Source organism: Atractosteus spatula, chromosome 16, assembly GCF_055471065.1.
Source record: "Atractosteus spatula isolate fAtrSpa1 chromosome 16, fAtrSpa1.hap1, whole genome shotgun sequence".
Taxonomy (NCBI): Eukaryota; Metazoa; Chordata; class Actinopteri; order Semionotiformes; family Lepisosteidae; genus Atractosteus; species Atractosteus spatula.
The window spans coordinates 3,679,697-3,699,529 of record NC_142721.1 but is presented as its reverse complement, the minus strand read 5'-3'; the positions used below and the strand labels follow the sequence as shown (position 1 = coordinate 3,699,529).

The 19,833-nt window shown below is 36.5% G+C and overlaps 2 protein-coding genes across 2 annotated transcripts; both read left to right on the top strand.

The window, feature by feature from the left end:
• The first annotated feature begins 119 nt into the window (after positions 1 to 119).
• mrpl21 (mitochondrial ribosomal protein L21) lies at positions 120 to 5,796 on the top strand. Its single transcript, XM_088935074.1, has 7 exons — positions 120 to 250; positions 793 to 853; positions 1,508 to 1,593; positions 2,134 to 2,297; positions 3,280 to 3,332; positions 3,683 to 3,786; positions 5,574 to 5,796. The coding sequence occupies exons 1-7, from the start codon at positions 163 to 165 to the stop codon at positions 5,636 to 5,638; spliced, it is 621 nt and encodes a 206-aa protein (XP_088791200.1). The 5' UTR covers positions 120 to 162; the 3' UTR covers positions 5,639 to 5,796.
• A 2,346-nt stretch (positions 5,797 to 8,142) lies between these two features.
• LOC148819380 (ras-related and estrogen-regulated growth inhibitor-like) lies at positions 8,143 to 19,014 on the top strand. The gene is made up of 4 exons (XM_088934932.1): positions 8,143 to 8,453; positions 9,806 to 9,862; positions 12,275 to 12,348; positions 17,611 to 19,014. Exons 1-4 carry the CDS (start codon positions 8,345 to 8,347, stop codon positions 18,091 to 18,093), a joined length of 723 nt encoding a protein of 240 aa, XP_088791058.1. The 5' UTR covers positions 8,143 to 8,344; the 3' UTR covers positions 18,094 to 19,014.
• The last annotated feature ends 819 nt before the right edge of the window (positions 19,015 to 19,833 follow it).

The following is a 19,833-nucleotide window of genomic DNA, read 5'->3' as shown; positions in this document are numbered from 1 at the left end:
TAGGGTATAAAAATATGGCTGATGTCTTTCATTTATAAGACCTTTTTATAAGATAATTGTTATTAAAATGGTTGGTTACAGAATACAGAATGTATTCTCAGCTACACCAAGATAAGTATTTCCGGGTCGGCGCGCTCTCATTACCTCTCTCTCAGGGTGAAAATGGCAGTAAACACGGTTAATGGGGTATTACGAGTGTGTATGAGGTTCACCCGGCAGACCTGGTCGTTAGCTGGGAGCCTACGGACAGGTAAGAGGTGGAGAGGAAAGGGAATGGATGAATATGCGTGTGTGTCCAAGTTACTGTGGTTGCACGACTATCAATGTCAGGAAGACGAGAGACGAGTTCAGAGCAGACTGTGGGTTATTCATCTGGTAATGAAGAGAATACCGAGGCTTGTGCATGAGACTAACTAATCTAATACATTCATAATTTTGGTTGCCTAATTTTACTGTTGTCTAATATCTCAAATAAGTGCTTTATTTAGTTATACATATATAAATATATTTCTGCTTCATTTTGTAAGAATGTATAAATACTTTTCAGCTTTCTCATATATTTTTTCAGTTGGAAATAAGTAATACCAATATAAGGTACCAGTTAAAAAGCTGAAAATCCCTGGTCTGCAGATATTCACTACTGTTGCTTTATGGCTGCAATTCTTTGTTTCTTCTCGTTTAGATTGAATTTAATGCACACATCCTGACGTTATAAGTGCTAGCTAGCAGTCTGATGGATTTCGGTCTTATTTGACCAATATAAATAGGCATAATTCAAATGTTTTTTTTTAGGTTCCTGCTTTCCTGCCTTTGTACGGCATTGGAGTTCTCAAGATGTCAAACTGCCTTCAAGGTAATGATAACCACTAAGTTGCTTGAAGTTTCTCTGTGTTCAATATAAAGTGCATGATCTTCCTGCTGGAACTTTACCATTTGAAAGTCAGTCCATTTTCTAGCTGCTTCTTCTGGGGGTTTTGAGTTTCTGGGGAGCCAGAGCATACCCCGACAAGCATCAGGCGCAAGGCAAGATGCACCCTGGAAAGGACACTAGTCCATTGCAGGGCACACACAAACACAAACACAAACGCAAATGCTCTCACACTGGGGCCAGTTTTTCCTGAAGCCACTTAACCTACCAGTATGTCTGTAGACTGTGGGAGGAGAGCAGAGCACCTGGAGGACTCCCCTGTGATCTTGGGGAGAACATGCAAACGCCACACAGACAGCCCCCAAGGCCTGGAATTGAGCCCAGAGCCCAGGAGCCCAGGACACGTGTAACATAAAAGATGATGATGATAATCACTGTATGTCAAATAGTAAATGAACCTTTAATTTGCATAGCACAATTGAAAATGTAATTATAATCAGGCGGTTGCATCTTTGTCCTGTATGATAGTGAGAAATATTATGAGTTTGGTCTTTGCCGTACATGTCAGTGGAAACATGCGAGATTAAATATACTAATTGTCAATAAACTGCTGCATACTCACCTCTTTATGTCTCGTAGCTTTGTCCCACAGACCTCCTTATCCAGACCTCCTTGGCCAGAGGTTTCATTCCCTGACCCTGTGGAAGAGACACAGAGACACCAGGGTAAGGACTAAGTATTTTAGGAAATAGACTTTTATGGTCTAAATATACAATGAACTCTCAATTGTTACTATACTGACACCCAAGAGACATTCGGATATATATGACAGGTTTTGTAATTATACAAGAATCAAGGTGAATCTATCTATTTTCAGACAAGAAATTGATCCTAGTATTGAAATTGTATTTCAAAAGTTTACTAGACATCCCCTTTTAGACAGTTTACCCAAATTTTACTAGATGTCCTATTTTATGTCTTGTAGGGTGTGTCTTATTACAGGTGGTTTTCCATTACATTGGATATGCTAGAATGCTATTTATGATGCAAACTGTATGTTTTCACATTTGCTGTAATTAACTCCAGTCTTCCAGGGACCACCCAGATGAAACATATCATATATGTACTGCAGAAAACATTGGTGTCCCCCATATTTATTCAAATCCTTGATGAAATCAGAAAACAATAAAACAGAAAGATTTAGGAATTCTCTAATGTTGTAGATAATGTTACCTGCATCAAACATGTTTTTCTTTTTTATGCAGATGTTGTACAGAAAGTCAACAACCTTCTTGCTACAGGCCAGTGTGGCAGATTGTTTGCAGTTGTTCATTTTGCAAGTCGACAGTGGAAAGTAACAAACGAAGACTTAATTCTCATTGAAAACCATATAGATGCTGAGTGTGGAGATCGAATAAGACTGGAAAAGGTTGGTTCTCTTTCATGCTTAGCAGAATGATTTCAGGTTTTTCACATAACTAATGCCAGCAAAATTTTGGTTTGAAGAAAATGTTTTATGCATGCAACAAAGTGTTTGTGTAAACAGAATTAAGTCATATCATCCTTTGTGCATCTCGGGTTACTTGACAGCTTTTGTTCAGAGTCAGAGAGAAAATCCGTCTGTTGTTTTTACCCTTAATAGAGGTTATAAAGAAGAGGAAACCATTCAATCCATCATGCTCATTTGGTGGTGTAGTAGCTTAGCAAAACTAATATTTCACCCAGCCTGAATGTGAAATGTTCCCCAGGGGTATCCATATCTATGTACCTTAGGATTTTATGTACTTGAATCAAATCTCCTTTCTGCTAGATTGAAGGGATTTGATTCAGTTCAGTATGACGAAGACCAAAACTAAATTACTGAGAACTGATTAGTGCATTGTGAATCTTAAGCATAACTTATCTGTATTTAACTTTCATAATTTTACATGCCCAGGTATTATATTGTTTTTTGTATTTCCTCCCAATATTTTCTTAATGAGATAAGTATACTCTACACAAACACCCAGATCCCTTTGGTGTGTAGCTTCCTGGAGCAATGACTTGCCCATGTGACATGAAATGTGTGAAGTAGATAATTATATCCAATGAGTCTTAGTTCTGTTGTGTGCAAAGTTATGGAAACACTTTTCAACTATTCACAGCAGACGTCTAATTGATCAAACTCATGGATGACATAATGAGTGCGCTTGTGTCATGTCTGTTCAATAAAATGTCAGTACACCTAAGGCAGAAAAACCTTCTTCTTAATGTCATTAATTTGTTGCAGTTCTAAGAAATAATTTTATTAGATTATGTTAAAAAAGTCAGATCTCTTAATGAAAACATCCCATTTTTATTTTACTGGACGTTAGCCCATGTTGATTTTTCTGAACAATTGAATGTTATATCTGCTAATAAACATATTCTAGGTGTTGCTGGTTGGTGGAGAAGATTTCACGCTAATAGGAAGGCCTCTTCTTCAGTATGTACTAAATATTTTCTACCATAATGTGTTGATTGAAGAGAGTTGTCAAAAAGGCCCATTATATTTTACTGTTCTTGTACTACTGATTGTTTTAATACATATACAGTTTATATCTGTAATGTAATGAAAAATATAATAATTCAATACCCACTTTTTTTCCTAGTAATAATTTACCTTATTGTAAATGTAATATTTGAATTCACTAATGGAAAATGTGAAAATTAGCAATTTGGAGTAAGCCTGTATTTAGAATACAACAACTGCAACACTGTTTAACTGAAAACTATTTGCTGAAGCAGTCATCATCATGACCGTTGGTTTGGATAAGTCTTTTCTTTTTCATGTAGACGAGACTTGGTCCGCGTGGAAGCGACTGTTATTGAGAAAACCGAATCCTGGCCAAAGGTCCATATGCGGTTTTGGAAAAGGCACAGATATCAGAGGAAAAGAAGTGAGTTTACTTGTGACAAAAACTGAATGCATCCCTTTTGTCACCACATATTGTTGGTCCAGACACTCTACCATACAACCTATTGAACTAGGTGGGCTGAATGACGAATCAGCTCATTTTTCATTCTAATATTGTGAAATGGGATCGTCAAGTCACTGTGTGATTATATATTATTATAGTAAGAATATACTATTCTTACTGTTTCATTGTTATAATCCATGCGTTGATTGACTTTCAAAGTTTAAGAAAATTAAATGTTTGCATTTTTTAAAGTAAAGAATAACAGTTCAGTACTTACATACGTACATTGTATATTCAAACAAGACTCAGAAATCACAGGTCAGCGAGTGTTAAACAGTTGACTAAAAATGTTTTTAGAACAAAACTACACTTCACTCCCAGCTTTTAAAGTGGGCTTATGGATCTAAAAATGCTCTCCCTGCAGAAGTTAATATACAGTATCATCATAATTGCCTGTTACAAAATATTCTTTTTTTAGATCAGGAAATTCCCTTGAGATCTCATTTTCAAGTACTTCCTGAATAACTTCAGCTCACCATTTTCTAAATAAGGCATGCAAAATCAGTGAACATTAAAAAGACTTGCATACCATATGTGACTGTCTGGTTCATTTGTATTATTTTCACTGAGGAAGAAAGCTTTCAAGTTCTCATTGTGACTTCTTCATGGACAGTGCTAATATTTCTGTTTGCGCTGAATCCAGGAATTTGCACAGCATTTACAGAACGTTTCTAAGTATGTTTCAGTACATTGCAACATGAAGCTCACCTGATTAGTTTAGCTGATTAGAAAGAAGAAAACAGTACACCTATATGATTACACAAGTTAGAAAAGTAAATGATTTAGCCTTGCTTCATAAACACATTATTTGACATACACAGTGCTAACTGCTTTATACCCAGGAATATATAATATATTAGAGGGTGGTTTAGCACTGAAATACTGGGTCTTTGGAATTGGAAGTAACTGACTCTTCAGTTTTGCATTCTTTAACTGAGATCCCTCATTTTTTCTGATTTAAGGTTGCATGACTTAGGTTGACGAGATAAATTCCAAGCTAACTTTCCAAGCCTGTCTCCTGCTTAGTACTGAATTCTTTCTGAACTCCCCTGTGTTTACTTTATTTCCGCCTAATCTCAGTGCGTTTATTTTTGTTTGAAATAAACAAGACCATTTACTTCATCATGAAAATGGAAATTACAATAATTCCAAATAACAACCTAAAACTCTTTCATTTCAGTATACCTTTGGGAAAGCTTTTGTAAGCGCCATTCCATATGCACTGAAAAACAAATTAGAGCTACAGATTAATGCCATTTTGAGTCTTTTCCATCTTTTTTACAGCTCCAGACTGGTGTTTCTTTTTATGTATGACCCATTTGATGTTTCTCTTCAAACTAAAAATAGAGAATTCTGTTACAGAGATGTTATGATGACTACATATACGTTATTTCACTTCTTTCAGGACATTTCTGAGTTGTTTAGGATTTGCAACTGGACATACTGAGTTGGAAAAAAAGTTGATAAGTGTTGCTGCATTTTCTGGAAACCTTCAAAATTCAGATTTTCCGTCACAGTATATGGTGTGAGAGCTCGTTAATCACATTGGAGAAGTCTCTCTGGTGAACTGTGTAATACAGTATGTGCCAGGGGACAGTCTTGTGATTGAAAATAATATAACATGGCATTTTAGGTCACTGCTTGAAAAAACAGGTTTTAACATAAAACGTGTTTCTGCTGTTTCTCTTTTCTTCCTATTCTTGCAGTTATTGTGCAGCCTCAGACAGTACTACGCATCAACACAGTTGAAGTAGCACCAGGATTCTCCTGATCGGCTGTTTTTTTTTCCTGGACAAGTCTGTGCTGTTGGAAAAGACCTTTTTAAATATCTATCTTCACTGGTTACTTTCAATGAGTTTGTTCTGATGGGTCTGTTGGCAAGATTAGTAATGCTGATCACCATGTGATCCAATAAAGCATATTATCCTGTTTTGTGTGTTTGTCATTCCCCAAACAACTAAAATACTTGAATCGCAGTCTTCTTGAAAGTAAGTGTTTATTTCTCATTTATAATGTATTTCAGTTCAGTGCAGAATGCTATGTAATGTTAATACACTTGATGTTTTATTAACCCTGCAGTATGTCAGAGAAATGTGTTACTTGCGAAATGGGTGGAATGGCTCAAACCCGCAGTTTAGGTGAGATCTGAGGATTTAAAGCCACGCTGCATCTCGATCTTTCGTACAGTGTGTTTATTGGAGAACGAAGCAAGAAATAGCAGGAGCTTTTGTAACTGAGGCTAGCCTCATTGCCTTGTGGCATGACCACATCTCCATTCATTGCCATTTTGGGCTGAACCAGGCTCTCGCCTGCCAGTACAGCCTCTGTCCTGGCTCCAGGGGTGGGTCACGGTGTCCCTGATCAGGGCAGAGTTCTCTCCATTTTTAACAGAACCATCGTGGGAATCTCGTTTGGACCGTGTTTGTCCTGCCCCTCGCCTTAGACCAGTTTGCCAATGGTAACCCTACCAGTAGCACAAATCTCCTGTAATTAATATTTAAAAGAATTCAGTTCACCACTGAAAAAGTGTTGAAGGTATTTGACTTCTTTCAAACTCCTGTTAAAATAAATGTTGAATGATATTAATGATAAAGAAATAAACACTGTATTGTAAAATTAAGATTAACCTTCACCATCCCACATTCTTCTCCCACTAGGGCACCTTTTAATTCTGTCTTCATTAGTGTGATAATATTTGACATTTTTCGCCTTTTTATTGACTTTGCAGTTTCACCCTGTGGAGGTTTGTGTTGCTTTGAGAACCGTTTGGTGCTCACTCAATTACATGGGTGTTGCCAGACACACACATATCTGCTTTTCAAAGCAATTGAATAAAAAAAAATATGTATTGTCCATTTGACAACAATAGTAACGTTTTTGCCATTTTAACTTAAAACTTGAGATAGCCTTCCATGGTTCTCATGAGTAATCGTATCAAAAAAATTAAATAATCTTATAGTGCTATGAAAAATAGTCTTATTCATTTATTTTCTAATCTTTTCATCCTGTTCACGGTTGTGGATACAAGGCGGGATGCACCCTGGACAGGAAACTGCTAACTAGTACAGTGGAAAACAAAAAATGTTGTCGGACCTGAAAAATAATCTTGGAGTGCTACTGTACTCAGTACAGTGTACAGTCATAGTGCTGCTAGAGTTGCACTCTTAATTTTTTTTCAGCAGTTTATTTAGCTATTCACATAAAGGCACTGTCAGATAAATAGCCAAACAAACTTGTTCAACTGGCTGATGGTTCTGTACGCCAAGAAACGAACAGCCTTGAAGTGCATGTTATTGTTGTAGGGAAAAAAAGATAAAAAATGTAAAGGTTAACATTATCATAGTACAAAATGTACAGTACAAGTACAAAGCTTTACTTTAAAACTGGCACAGTGAAAAATACTAACAAAACTTTGAAAATGTTTTACTTGGCTTCAAGTAGAGAGAAGCAATTAATTTTTGAACATTGCAGTCGCATTTCTACTGATACTGAAGAGCCCAGATCATTAAAACCAGCAAAAAGAGGATTTGTTACACTTGCTATTCATGTGTGTAAGAACCAGCTATAGTTCTTCATCCTTTTTTTTTCATTGTCAACATTGTGTCACGAACTATATGACAGTTCCGGAAAATAATCCCAGCCAAATGTAATGTCCGTCTGTTGGCTAAACTTTTTATACTGCTGCTGTGACACAAGCTGACTACTGAAGTGAGACAATGACTTACACAAAACACGAACTAAGAAACCAATGATGATTCTTAATTTTGAAAATGATCACTAAGAATTCACCATATTAAGCACAACAGAGGGGAAAAAAATGCCAATGTCGTCAGCAGTGCTCTTGTTAAAGCACAACAATCTAACGCTGTACTGTATTTCTGTCGTGGTACTCCAAGAGTAATAATATCACACAATTTATTGACACGTTATTATATATATTAGTCCTTCTAAACTGTATTAACCCTCGTGCGCCTAGACAAGTAATCAATAGCAGTGACCTTAATGACCTTGAAGATTATTGACCAATTGTACACGTGTTAAATCAGCAAATTTGGGTTCTGGGACACCACAAAGTAATGTTTGGTAGTCAGAGTAATTCAGTGATACACCAGTGATTCCTAAAAACATTGAGTCAATTTGATATATTTTTTTTGCAAGATCTGCACTGCCATAGCCTTGGGTTTATCAAATTATTTTTCGAAAGTCAGCATAATCTGCGAGTGGCAAGGAGGAGGAGCAGCGAAGACGCTCGCTCTTGCTTCGCCGAGTTGCGCCAGAACAGTAGCCGTAAGCCTGCGATTTACCTCTCGCTCAACTCTCAAGCGACTTTACTTCTGGAAAAATACAGGGACGTTGGTCTAAATCCACTGTTTATCAGAACATGAGACAAGAGGGGAGATAACAATCGGAGCTGTGAGTTTATGCAGCCTTCTCATTTTGATATGCTTTCATCGGAGACCTTTTTAAGGATTTCGGGATGACTTCAAATTTCACTTTGCCGAGACCCCTGCGGAGATCGGGAAGCCTTCCGTCCTCGAGAACTGTCAGGATAGTGGTTTTAGGACAAGGCGCAGTTGGGAAAACGGGTAAACTGCTTTTCATTTACTTTATCGTTTATGCTAACTTCTGTTTTCAAGGCAGGCGACAGATGAGAGACGTCGGAATGAACATTAAAGCCATTAAACAGCTGGGACTCTGCTTTTAATCTATACATTTCCCAACACTTTAGAGAGTTCCCTGGGTGTAGGTATTATTTTCAGGAATGAATAGTCGTATTAGTTCCTTTTTGATTATATACAATGAAGTTACGTTTATTTACACACGGTATTATGTGCTGTTAAGCTTTAGTACGTTTGCTAAGCGACATTTTGCAACGGTGGAACAAGTTCATTTTTATTAAACTTTTAACTCAAGTACTGGATCTTTCCTTTGTCAAGTGTTTACTAAGGGTGTGTATCTAGAATTACAGAAACCGAAAGAAACCATCCCGACCCCTGAAAATGTAAATAAGTATAAGGCACAGTAAGGCTCCCCCTGCTCATCTGTTCGTGAATGGATTATTAATACTGACAAGCACAGTAGATAAGTCTTTGTCAGACAAGGTTCATATCACATCAAGTACTTCGTTCAGTTTTGCTTCGCTTTCAGAATGTGTGAATCTAACCTCCCTGAAGTCTTCTATTTGTAAGGACAAATGTGTAATTTTGTGATATTATTCTCACTATTCAGTTTAGGTATTATCCTATTTTATTTGTATCTCTGGGCTTCTTAAAGTGCAAGATGTTTTTCTTGTATTCCAACATGGCATCAACATTTGTTGATGCAACTCCAGTTTTAAAGATGCCACTAGTTCAGTTCCTTAGCTCAGTATTACGTCCCTTGAGTATGTGGAAACCCTACACATTTGCACTGCAACACACATAGCCGATTCCATGTTTTTACACTTCAAACTGTGCAATGTCAACTGTGAGCCCGAGGTGTTTGTATTTCTGTTGAGTGTGTGGAGCGTCGGGCCAGATAAGTGATGAGTAGTTTCTGCACACGAATAACTGTAATTTACAGTTGAATCTACAACACCAGAAAATGAAGTTCTATGGGTAGTCCTAAGTCCTAAAACTAGCCTTTTTAAAATGTATAATTTGTTTTCATTTTATACATTTTGTTTCCTGTTTATAGTTAGATTCTGTGGAAAGCAGTGTCATTCAACTTTTAACAAACTGAAACAGTTTGTTAATAGTGCCTTTTCTGGAGCATATGTCCCACCTTTTTTTATTTGCTTTTTATTTGTTTTTAATCAAATTTACTGTACATCCCTTGCTAGAAAACTATTACTGTGAGACTGTTGTCTTTTTGGTTTTCCTGTTCTTATCCTTGCATGCACGTATTTCAATATTTTGTACAATGTTATAATAAATATAATCTTTCTGATGTTTTGTAGCCATGACTGTGCGGTTCATCACAAAACGATTTATTGGGGAATATGATCCAACTCTTGGTAGGTACTTCAAGAGGTGAAGAAGAAAATTACTGGTATTTCGATAATAGCCAAGGATGTTTTTTGATGTTAAATTGATTTAAATTACATGTGTTTTCTCAATAATTTAGGACAGTGGCGTTCAACTCTGTTTCTGGGGTTCTCTGTGTAGCTGTTTTTGTTCACACTGGGGTTTTAAGTACAGTACAGGCTAATTGATCTCAAATTTAGATTTGAGGCATATTTTGAGTATTTTAATACACCCAGCTATTAAAAGTTGAATAGTGTTTGTAATTGTTATCACCTCTATACTAATTTCTGTATTTCAGCATTCCTCTCATTCAGACGTTGCCTAAAATGTAAGCAATTAAACCTCTTCAAAAGAAAAAAACTATCAAATAAATGTTTGACAACTTGTCATTCCTCCCTGTGTCTTTTCATCATGATTTCATCTCAGATTAATATGTTTAGAAGGAAAAAAGGTAGTAAACTGGCAATAAGCAATATGAGGAAAGGCTGTATAAAACATTGCACTCTGAACTTGAACTTGTTGAAACAATACACCTTAGGTCAGGTGTTTTTAAACCAAGGCTTAAGTGCAGAAACAGGTAAACAAAGTCAAAACATACAAGTGGGTCAATGAAATGCATCAGTTAATAACTCTGATTACTAGTTCAGTTGAGATGAGTAGTTGCTGATATAGGGGTTTCCAAGGACTAGAGTCAGGATTCAGTGGTTTAGGGAATGCATTAGTCCAGATAGACACAGAGTTCTTACAAATCTTATGAATGTGAATTTTGCATACCTTTTTTGAAGTTTCTCATGTCTTTATGATGAGATTTTGATTAGAACATGAGCGTCCATCAAGTCCCCTCTCAGGTACTGCTGTGGGATCTTTGAAGGGGAGCTGCAATGCTACTTTTATATTATGGGGCTAGAAAGAGTGGGCATTGATGAGTGCATTTCAAACTACAATGAAAGTAGAATTTACACAGTAATGTGTTAAACCTCCAATTCACATCACAATGTAGACAAAATTCCCAGGTATGCACAGAGCCACATTCTGCAAATGAATGAGGCACCCAAACTTCCACTGAGGTGAAGCAGCACTACTATATTAAACAAGCAGGCTTGTGAATACATCTCTTTTAATCTAATAGAAATGTTGCGCTGGACTTCGAGGCGACTTTGCTGACATATACAACTTGTTAACTTTGCATGCAGATCATGTTGGAACATTTTTGTGGTGAAATGTCTGCTACACAATCTGCACTTATTTGCTTGTACATCACATTACTCTACTCATTATGGTGACTAGTGAGCGGGAAGGGCCGCTTCACAAGGCAATTTGCATAAACTCTTGCTCTCGCCCGTGGAGAGACCAGGGATTGCATCAATACAGTGATTTATACAGTACTTTCACATAGTCCACAATTTTGTGTTTGATTCGGAATTTGTAAAATTTTGCAATACTGCCAATTAATTTCTTTGTTACCAAGATATAACCGGACAGAGAAATTGGGACTGCAGTTCCTCTTTAAAGAAGTTGCTGGCCCAGTCTAAGCATTGTTCAGTAAAGGAGATAATTGCGTCCTCTTTTCACTTCATGTTACAGAAACTGATAAAGTTATAGAAAATGATGTCTTTTGCTTAGCACACTATCTCATTCTTAAGGTAAAGTATCTCAACAGATGAAGAATCGGAGTGTAGTGTGTACAGAATTAAATAACAAACATGCTCTCTGTACAGACTCTGTGTTTAGCAATTAAATAAGTGTTGGTGTTAAATTTACATTAATATGTTAATTAATTTTGCATTACATTATTTAAGATGAAGAAATACTGTAAAGGATAGAATGAAAAAGACTGTTTTGTCAGTTGCAGTTTTTTTCATGTAGATTGCATACTCTTTACTATGCCTTTTTAGAAGTATCACAGGGACAAAGAATAGGATATAAAAATGAGTATTTTATATATCTAAAAATATTCCTGTAGAAAATGGGCATGCACATTAATTACTTTAAATTCATATAGATTATCTGTAAACTATACACAAGCTCATAAAAGTAATAAAAAAATTGTATCTCAGCAAAATTAAATATTATTATAATAATAAATAATATTATTAAATATTAAATATTAAATCTCACAATATTTGTTTTGAACTCCAGGAGGTAAAAAACAAAAACACTGAATACATTTACAAGCCATGTTACAGCAACAACCCAGTCATAAAAACGCTAAGAGAAATGATTTGGGTAATCACATTGGAAAGCTTTATAAGCAGTATAAACTCTATAAGCTTTGGCCTTCATAATTTTGGTAATATTATACTAACTTTACAAATATTTTAGTATTTTTTTGTTTACTTTACTATTTTTACTCTAGCTTTTTCCTGTTTCATCAGATTATTTTATTGCTTATTCCCACACAGAAACCATTTATAGACATGAAGCATCCATTAATGGGGATGTTGTGCACTTTGAAATCTTGGACACAGCGGGCCAGGTGAGTACTTACTGGGTGCACTGCTTTTTAAGGTGTCCTCTGTCCTCTTTATAAATATCACAGTGTATCAGTAATATAGATTTTTTGTTTAACACAAATAAGAGAAATATTGTTTAATTAGCTCAAATTGATGACAATTTTCATTTTAAATTTTCTGACGAAACGTTACTATCACAATGGATTTTTTGTGGTTTCATTTTTAATAGATTTAATAGTTTAATCTCAGTTTGTTGACTCCTTTCTTCTAGAAGTTTTGTGATTGGTTTTAAGTAAACCGTACATAAATGCAGAACATAAGCAGAAACCACACTTTTGCCACAATGCCACGATAATTAGGACAAAATGTTTTTTGATTAATAATATTCAACTTTTTATTGTGTTTCTTACTAATTTTGTCTAAGTTTTCATTAAGCATTTTTTATTGATATCGTTTTATTTAAAAATACTTCTGGTTCGTCTGGTTTCACTTCCTATGCAAGCAATTATAACATCAGTAATATATTTATTTGTAGTTGTAATATTATTAAATATAATATATTAAATGTAATATTTATTTTTAGATTACTGGAAAATGAACCTTCAGATTAAATGAACCCATCACTAAGTAATGTTTGTATTTTTCAATTTAGCTAAATATATTGCCTGTGAAGCAGGAGGCCCGGGTTTGATTCCTGGCCAATGCACAAGTTATACTTTAATTGCCTCTTGAGGGTAATATAAACTATTTCTGTAATAGTAAAATATCATAAACAATATGTATTCTATAATAACATTTTATTAAATTTGTATATCACACTATGTAAAACATTTACATTATTCATACATGCAGTAATAATTGAATACTTAATAAATTGAATCTCAAAGTGAATCAGAAATGTAACTGGTTTGAATAATTGAAAACAATTCACCAGAATTTAATTTAATTTAACACAATATCTGATTTGTAGTCATTTATAATAAATAAAATGTATAGTTTGTGAGGATAAAAAATGTTTATGTTGTTACAGTGAACCGCAGGGACGCAGGGATCCCAGACACCTTTGCATAGACAAACCTCCATAGAGAGGGGTTGCAAACGTGTGAATTCTGCTATAGGGAGAGAAAAAGGGGAAAGAAAACCAGTTTAACCAGTCACCTGACCACCAGACCAAAAATCTCCAGGATGCTCTGAGAACATTAAGGGAATTTAAACCACTTTAAACAGAAATCACAGTTGAGGTATCTACATGTATATTTGCTTTAAATGCTGATTTTATATATTTTAGGAACTGTGTGTGGTGTTATAGACTGAAATACATACAGTAGATTATATGAACAAGTTCAAAATGGATTAACGGTTAAATTCAATTTTATAATAAGAAAAAAATAATCTCCACAAATTTAATCTCCATTGAATCTCCATTCAAGACTGCTGTCCAGGCTTTTAGTAGGCAGAGTTTAGTTTTCTTTATCGTCGACTAGAAAACAACTGGCTGTATCTATGATACAAATATGCTGTAGAAGTTCGTGCAGGGATCTGTGTCAGCATGCGTGGGCTGTGCAGGAACAAGTAAAGGTTTATTACCTGCTGAAAGGACATGGAATAAAACAGAACAGAGACACAATGTTTCAGCCCCACAGAAGAAGGCTTCACAGCCGAAATGTTGCGTCTCTTTTCTTTTCCTTTCAGTATGGAATAAACATATACCTGTTCCAAAAATGATGCAGGGTGAGACCAGACCATTTGTAGGAGATTTTGAAAATGAGCCATCCGCAAGGTGATAAAATGGGGCAATGTCCCTCAGCACCCATAAGAAACCAGTGCTGAGTGGAGCCTGAGATACAATACATTTAGTAGGAAACTGGGAGGTCAGTGGGTTTCCTTTAGATCCTAAAATGTGTGCACACCTTTATCAACAAAATTTCACTGAGTGTGAACACTTTTCGAGCACCCAGGAAAATATGTGAAAAGCTGAGAAGCAGTAACGAAAAATGATTCCAGATCAGCGAGACTTTGAAAAATATAAGTATAAAAAGGAGAAAGCAGCTGACTTTGTGCCAAATATCCTACCCTCAAGGGATGAAATCAAAGATCCTGAAGCTTAATTGGTTTACTTAATGCTTGCAGAGTTTTGCCAAGAGAATAATGTCCTAGGATCAAACCACCTCCTAAAGACCCTAACTGAAAAGCCCAATAAAAATGCATGTATGTAAAGTTAATAACAACCAAACCACTGTATAACTTTATGGTGTTGCAAAGTTTTTTTATGAACATATAGCATATTCTCTCTTAAGAATATTCAGAATGTAGAAAATTTGAATGCCTAAATAAGTAAAGGATTTTCAAAGGTGCTAAAATGTGATTTTGTCCAATTTATATTAATAAAATTCACAAAAAAATAAAAACATGGTATGACAATGGGGACTGAGATAGAAATATAATGTATAAAACACAAAAGAAAGTTACTAGAACAAAGTGAATGATAATGTTTAGATGTGTTAATATCAGGCAATATTAACATATCGACTGTGTCAATGGTTCTAGTGAATGTTAAAACAGTAGAGGCACTTTTTTCTGCACTGAAAACATCACCACACATGGCACTATTCCCGATTCCTGTGTCCTCACCTCACCTCATCACCTGGTTAAACCTGGTAAAAATATCTATAATGGCAAAATGGTGCCATATTGTATGTTAGAAGAAGCAAACTGGCCTTTCAGAAAGCCTGACTGATTATAATGTGTTGAGTGGCCCAGGTGTGATCATGTTCACTTAGAAATTTTGCAAAAAGTTCAATGTTACAGTTAAAGTGGCCTTAAGCTTGTGCATTTTAATGGATCATTACCTTTTTATAGTGTTAATGCCGCGTCACGCTGCAGTGCACCGTCAGCCTAACAGACGGAGATTGAGATTTAAATGCGGGGCTTGGGTAGATGCAGGCAGACTGCGTGCGAAGCTGGGGGACTGGGGGGGAGCCTGCTGTGGTGCGGCTCACTGGACTGGAACGCCCCCAGTTCAGTACTGCTTGAGAGGGAGAGGGAGCTAAAAGGAAAGCAAAGATTAAGAGAATTAGGATCTCGCAGAGACAGCTTCCTGAAGCAGGCAGGGAAGTGCACGACTCCTGTAGCGTAATGTCAGAGCAGTGGATTTGTGAGGGTTTGGGCTTGAGTATGGTGATCAATCGGATGATTGTGTCCCTGACGTACAGACTGGTGGCCTGATCTGGTCCTCACGGGCTGGTTTGGAACGTTAGGGTGACAATGAAACTCAAACTTGTTTTGTTGTCTAGGAAGACACATTGTAGAATTTAATTGTATAGAATTAAGACTAATGTGTCAATCTGATCCTGCACTGCCGGCCAGCAGTTTCTCAGGTAGAATGTGATCAAGGTCAGGGGATCTCTGTTTTTTTCAAAGATTTATCCTTCAGATCTGCAAGGTCTTCAGGGGCTTCTTAAAGCCCCATCTGTTCAGTAGGCAATTGGGATAATTGTAGTGGTTTCAAGAATTCTTTGATCTTATTCAGGTCAGTGTAGACTTCAGAGGTAGATGTGAATTGAAGTCCTTAAAATCTTTATTGACCTGTGTGGGATTAGGGAGAACAACATTATCACTGTATTTAATGACTCCAGTTGTAGCTAGACACTCATTTTGTTTTCATCTAAGTGTGAGCAATATGCTCGGGTGCTCAGCATGCTCCTAATAAAATGGCCCTGTCTCACAGTACATACTGAGAATTCAGCTCTAATACTGCTGGGGTTTGTAAATGAAATGTTCACACAGCTAAATGTTTCACTGCACTCTCTTATATGTCGCATTTGGATTTTTTTTCAGCTTCTGAGTTGCAGTTTCTAATTTAGTGGTAAAATAGATATAACAGTTGGATGAATAAGATACTGTTGGCTCATTTCTGTAACACAGACAATCTGATTATTGTTTGGTTCTTAGAAACACACAAGACATCAGAACTCTTTCAGCTGAAAAATGATATGTTCTTCATTCACTATACATTATATTTTAAGGAAAAACCTGCTGCAGAAAATCTACATGTTACTTTTATTGCTGTTGTTATTAACTGTTAACTGTTGTTAACTATACAGCGCTTAATGAGTGGGGCTGAATCTCACTTCTGATTTCTCATTTGCAAATCCTATCAACAAACAATATTGACAACAAAAAAGTAAAATGTCAGTCCGAAACCACTACACTTTGCTCTACTTGGTATGACACGCAAATCAGGTGGAGAAGTAACAATGTGCATACCTAGGTTGAGAGACTCTGAAAAGGGCTCAGAGTGCTAACCAGAATACCCTCACACCTCCTCTCTGGAATGTCTGTCATTTGGTAGCCAGCAATGCAGTTGTATCCTCTAAGCTACATACAGTAATTGTTAACACAGTAGTGGAGGAAAGTTGTAATTTTCAGGGTATACTCTTCAAATGCCTATTCATATCACTTTCAAAGTCAAAGGGTAATGGAACAGACTCTAATCAAGGCACTTTAGCCATATCTAGAACTTAGGAGAAAGCTGAAGTGGAAGCTGAGACTGATACAGGATAAGTTTTATATTACAAAAGTGCCACAGAAAAGAAATCCACATTTAAATGATTTTATTATTGTATGCATATATCTATAAGCTGTAGATCTTTTTATTTGAATATCTGCAATAATCTTTTATGTTTATTTTCTGATTACACTAGAAACATGGATTCATTCTGTCCCATCAGCCTTAGGAAAAGCAAAACTCAAGATCAAAGTATCTGTAATAGTTTAATAATAATACTTTCCCACTGAAAAAAATGCATTGTAGAGTGGTGTGCAAATACGTTCCACTCAAAATCTCACTCTGTGTTTATTGATAAGACTAGATCAATACAGGCATTGCCTCTAGTATTCATTTGGAGAGCCTGAGTAAGAGTGCAGTGTCTAGCCATGTCTGCTAGTTAAATTCTAGCTGCTGACATCCCTGATGGATTAGCAGTTTGTGTGAAGAAATTTCCCATGATAATGACATATTTGTTATATATGTCCTATTCCATTATAAGAGACTAAATTATGAGTGATATGGTGGCGTGTAAAATACTCCTATGCCTTTTTTATGCTTTTTGTACATCTAACCCATATAGATTCTGAAAACATTTAATCTTTTAGTTCATTTTCATTCCTAAATCCTCTGAAGTATATGCCAATAAAATGGTTTATTGCTTTGTCTTCCTTTTCTGTTTCTCATTTGTAAGTTACTTTGAATTAAATGCACAAATTCCTGTTCCCTGTTCTTACAGGAAGAAGACACTTTACTGCTTGAAGAAAAGATTAAGTGGGGTGATGGCTTTCTTATCGTCTACTCTGTGACGGATAGGTGCAGCTTTGATGAAGTGATGAGGCTCTGTTTCCTGGTCAACCATATTAATTCAGGCTCTCGGAAAGCAGTTAGCGAGCCTCTGCCAATACTCATTGTTGCCAACAAGAAGGACCTGGAGTTTGACAGGATGGTGACCACGGAGGACGGAGAGAAGCTCTCCGGGGGACTGAAACTTCCTTTCTTTGAAATATCAGTCAGGGACAGCTGTGAAGAGACAGCGGCTGTCTTCCACACTCTTTATGGGGAAATTATGAAGCAGCTCAGCTCCTCTCCCACTTCCTTCAGGCGGCGGGCCGTGTCCAAACTGATGGACAAGATCCCCAGAATTCATTCCAATTCCGCACTGGGATCCACTGGCAGGAGCTTCAGTTTGAGCTCTTTTAGAGACCTCCTACCAGACTGACAGCTTTATTGTCCAGGGTTCTGAATTCTCCAGACACTCTCTGTTGGTTCTGACCCTCACAAGCTGGAGTACAGATTCGTGTGGCCCAGTTTTCCCATGGGAGGAAACTGAAGTCCGGCTGCCCATGAAGTTCACTTTTCCCACAGTTTACCCAAAGCAAAGCAAAGTGAAATATTTGTTTTTATAGTAAGCAAAATAGGACATTCCATATGGCAAAACATTCATAAACAATGATTAGAGTCCATAATGAGAACTTTCAAGATGTTATTGTTCTACTATGGTTTTTTTTTTCACAATTTGTAGCTTAGAGCCCAACTCAGAGAAGTAGAATTACTCAAACACAACACATATGTTGCTTCTGATTTATAATCGTCAATAGCATTTCCACCATATGTTTTGTAGTTAGATTCCAGATCACTCTTGGTATATAAAAAACAACATTAATCCATGTCTTCTAGTCACATGTTATTTGCATGAGTTGAAAGAGCAGAGTTCTTTTAGCCCAGTCAATGTACCTGCACATACGTTTAAAAATGAACAAGTAATAGGTTTATTCCATGCTGAAAAAAAGAAGAAAGAAAACACGTTTCGACCGTGGAGTCTTTCTCACACCTGACGAAGGCTCCACGGCCGAAACGTTGTGTTTTCTTTCTTCTTTTTTTCAGCATGGAATAAACCTATTACTTGTTCCTTTGCAGCCTACGCATGCTGATGCAGCTGCCCACCTGAACTAATATGTTTAAAAATGGTAACTGCTTTGAGTTTTAGAAAAAAAATACTATCACACTGCAGTCTTTTGGGTACATATTTTAAAATATAACAGCAGTAAAATAATCAAAGTCAAATTGTCAAAGGCCATGCCAAAGCTACCAGTTTAAATCTGAAATCTATGTAAAGAATAAAGGCAAAAGATTATCACACTATGTTGGTTAGCTGTGTGAGAAATGTTCTCCAGGTAATATTCTTACGTGTTTTTTAATGACATCCACAAGTTGAGTAGTTTGACAAAACATGAATAAAACGCTACTGTAGTGATGAAGAGAGTAGAAGCTCAGCTCACCTGAGAAGTGCTGAGCAGAAGGTGTGCCATTTGGTTAGTCCTTAGCAGTGCCTCGAAGCTAACACTCTCTCATAGCCGATACTGCCTCTATACTGGACATCACTCAAACATTCAACAGGCTTCAGGCCACCGGTCATGGGGCTCATGCTCGTGTGATTTCCAGGGGTTTGTCAAGAGAATATAATCTCATACTGAAGGGTCGGAGAAAACTCCAGCCAACACCGGTGAACTCAGGGAGATGGTTCTGTTGTATCTTGGGTGTCTGCAGACACAAGATGGTGAAGGTTCAGACACTTTATCGAGCTCCCCCTTGGCACCTCAACACTGGGACTGCCATGCAGATTAGCTGGTGAACTAAGGGGTTCCCAACATTTTAGACTTTTTTTTATCTTACAGAATAGGCAAAACAAATACAAAATAACAGAATAGTTTAGGTTGCATAGTAGAAGTAGTCGTCTTATCATCATCTTGAGCAATTCCAATTTAATTTCCAATTGCTAAAGCATTTCATTTTGCTGACATTCAACAGTGCTTGCATTCTTATACTTCCCAAAATGTTAACAGTCAGTTGTTAGGGTATATCTGTTTTAGATTCAGAAACACATTTTTCCTCTTAGAAATATTTATTTTTTTCCGCCACTTCAATTCAGACTAATGGGACAAAAATAAACAGTGACAGA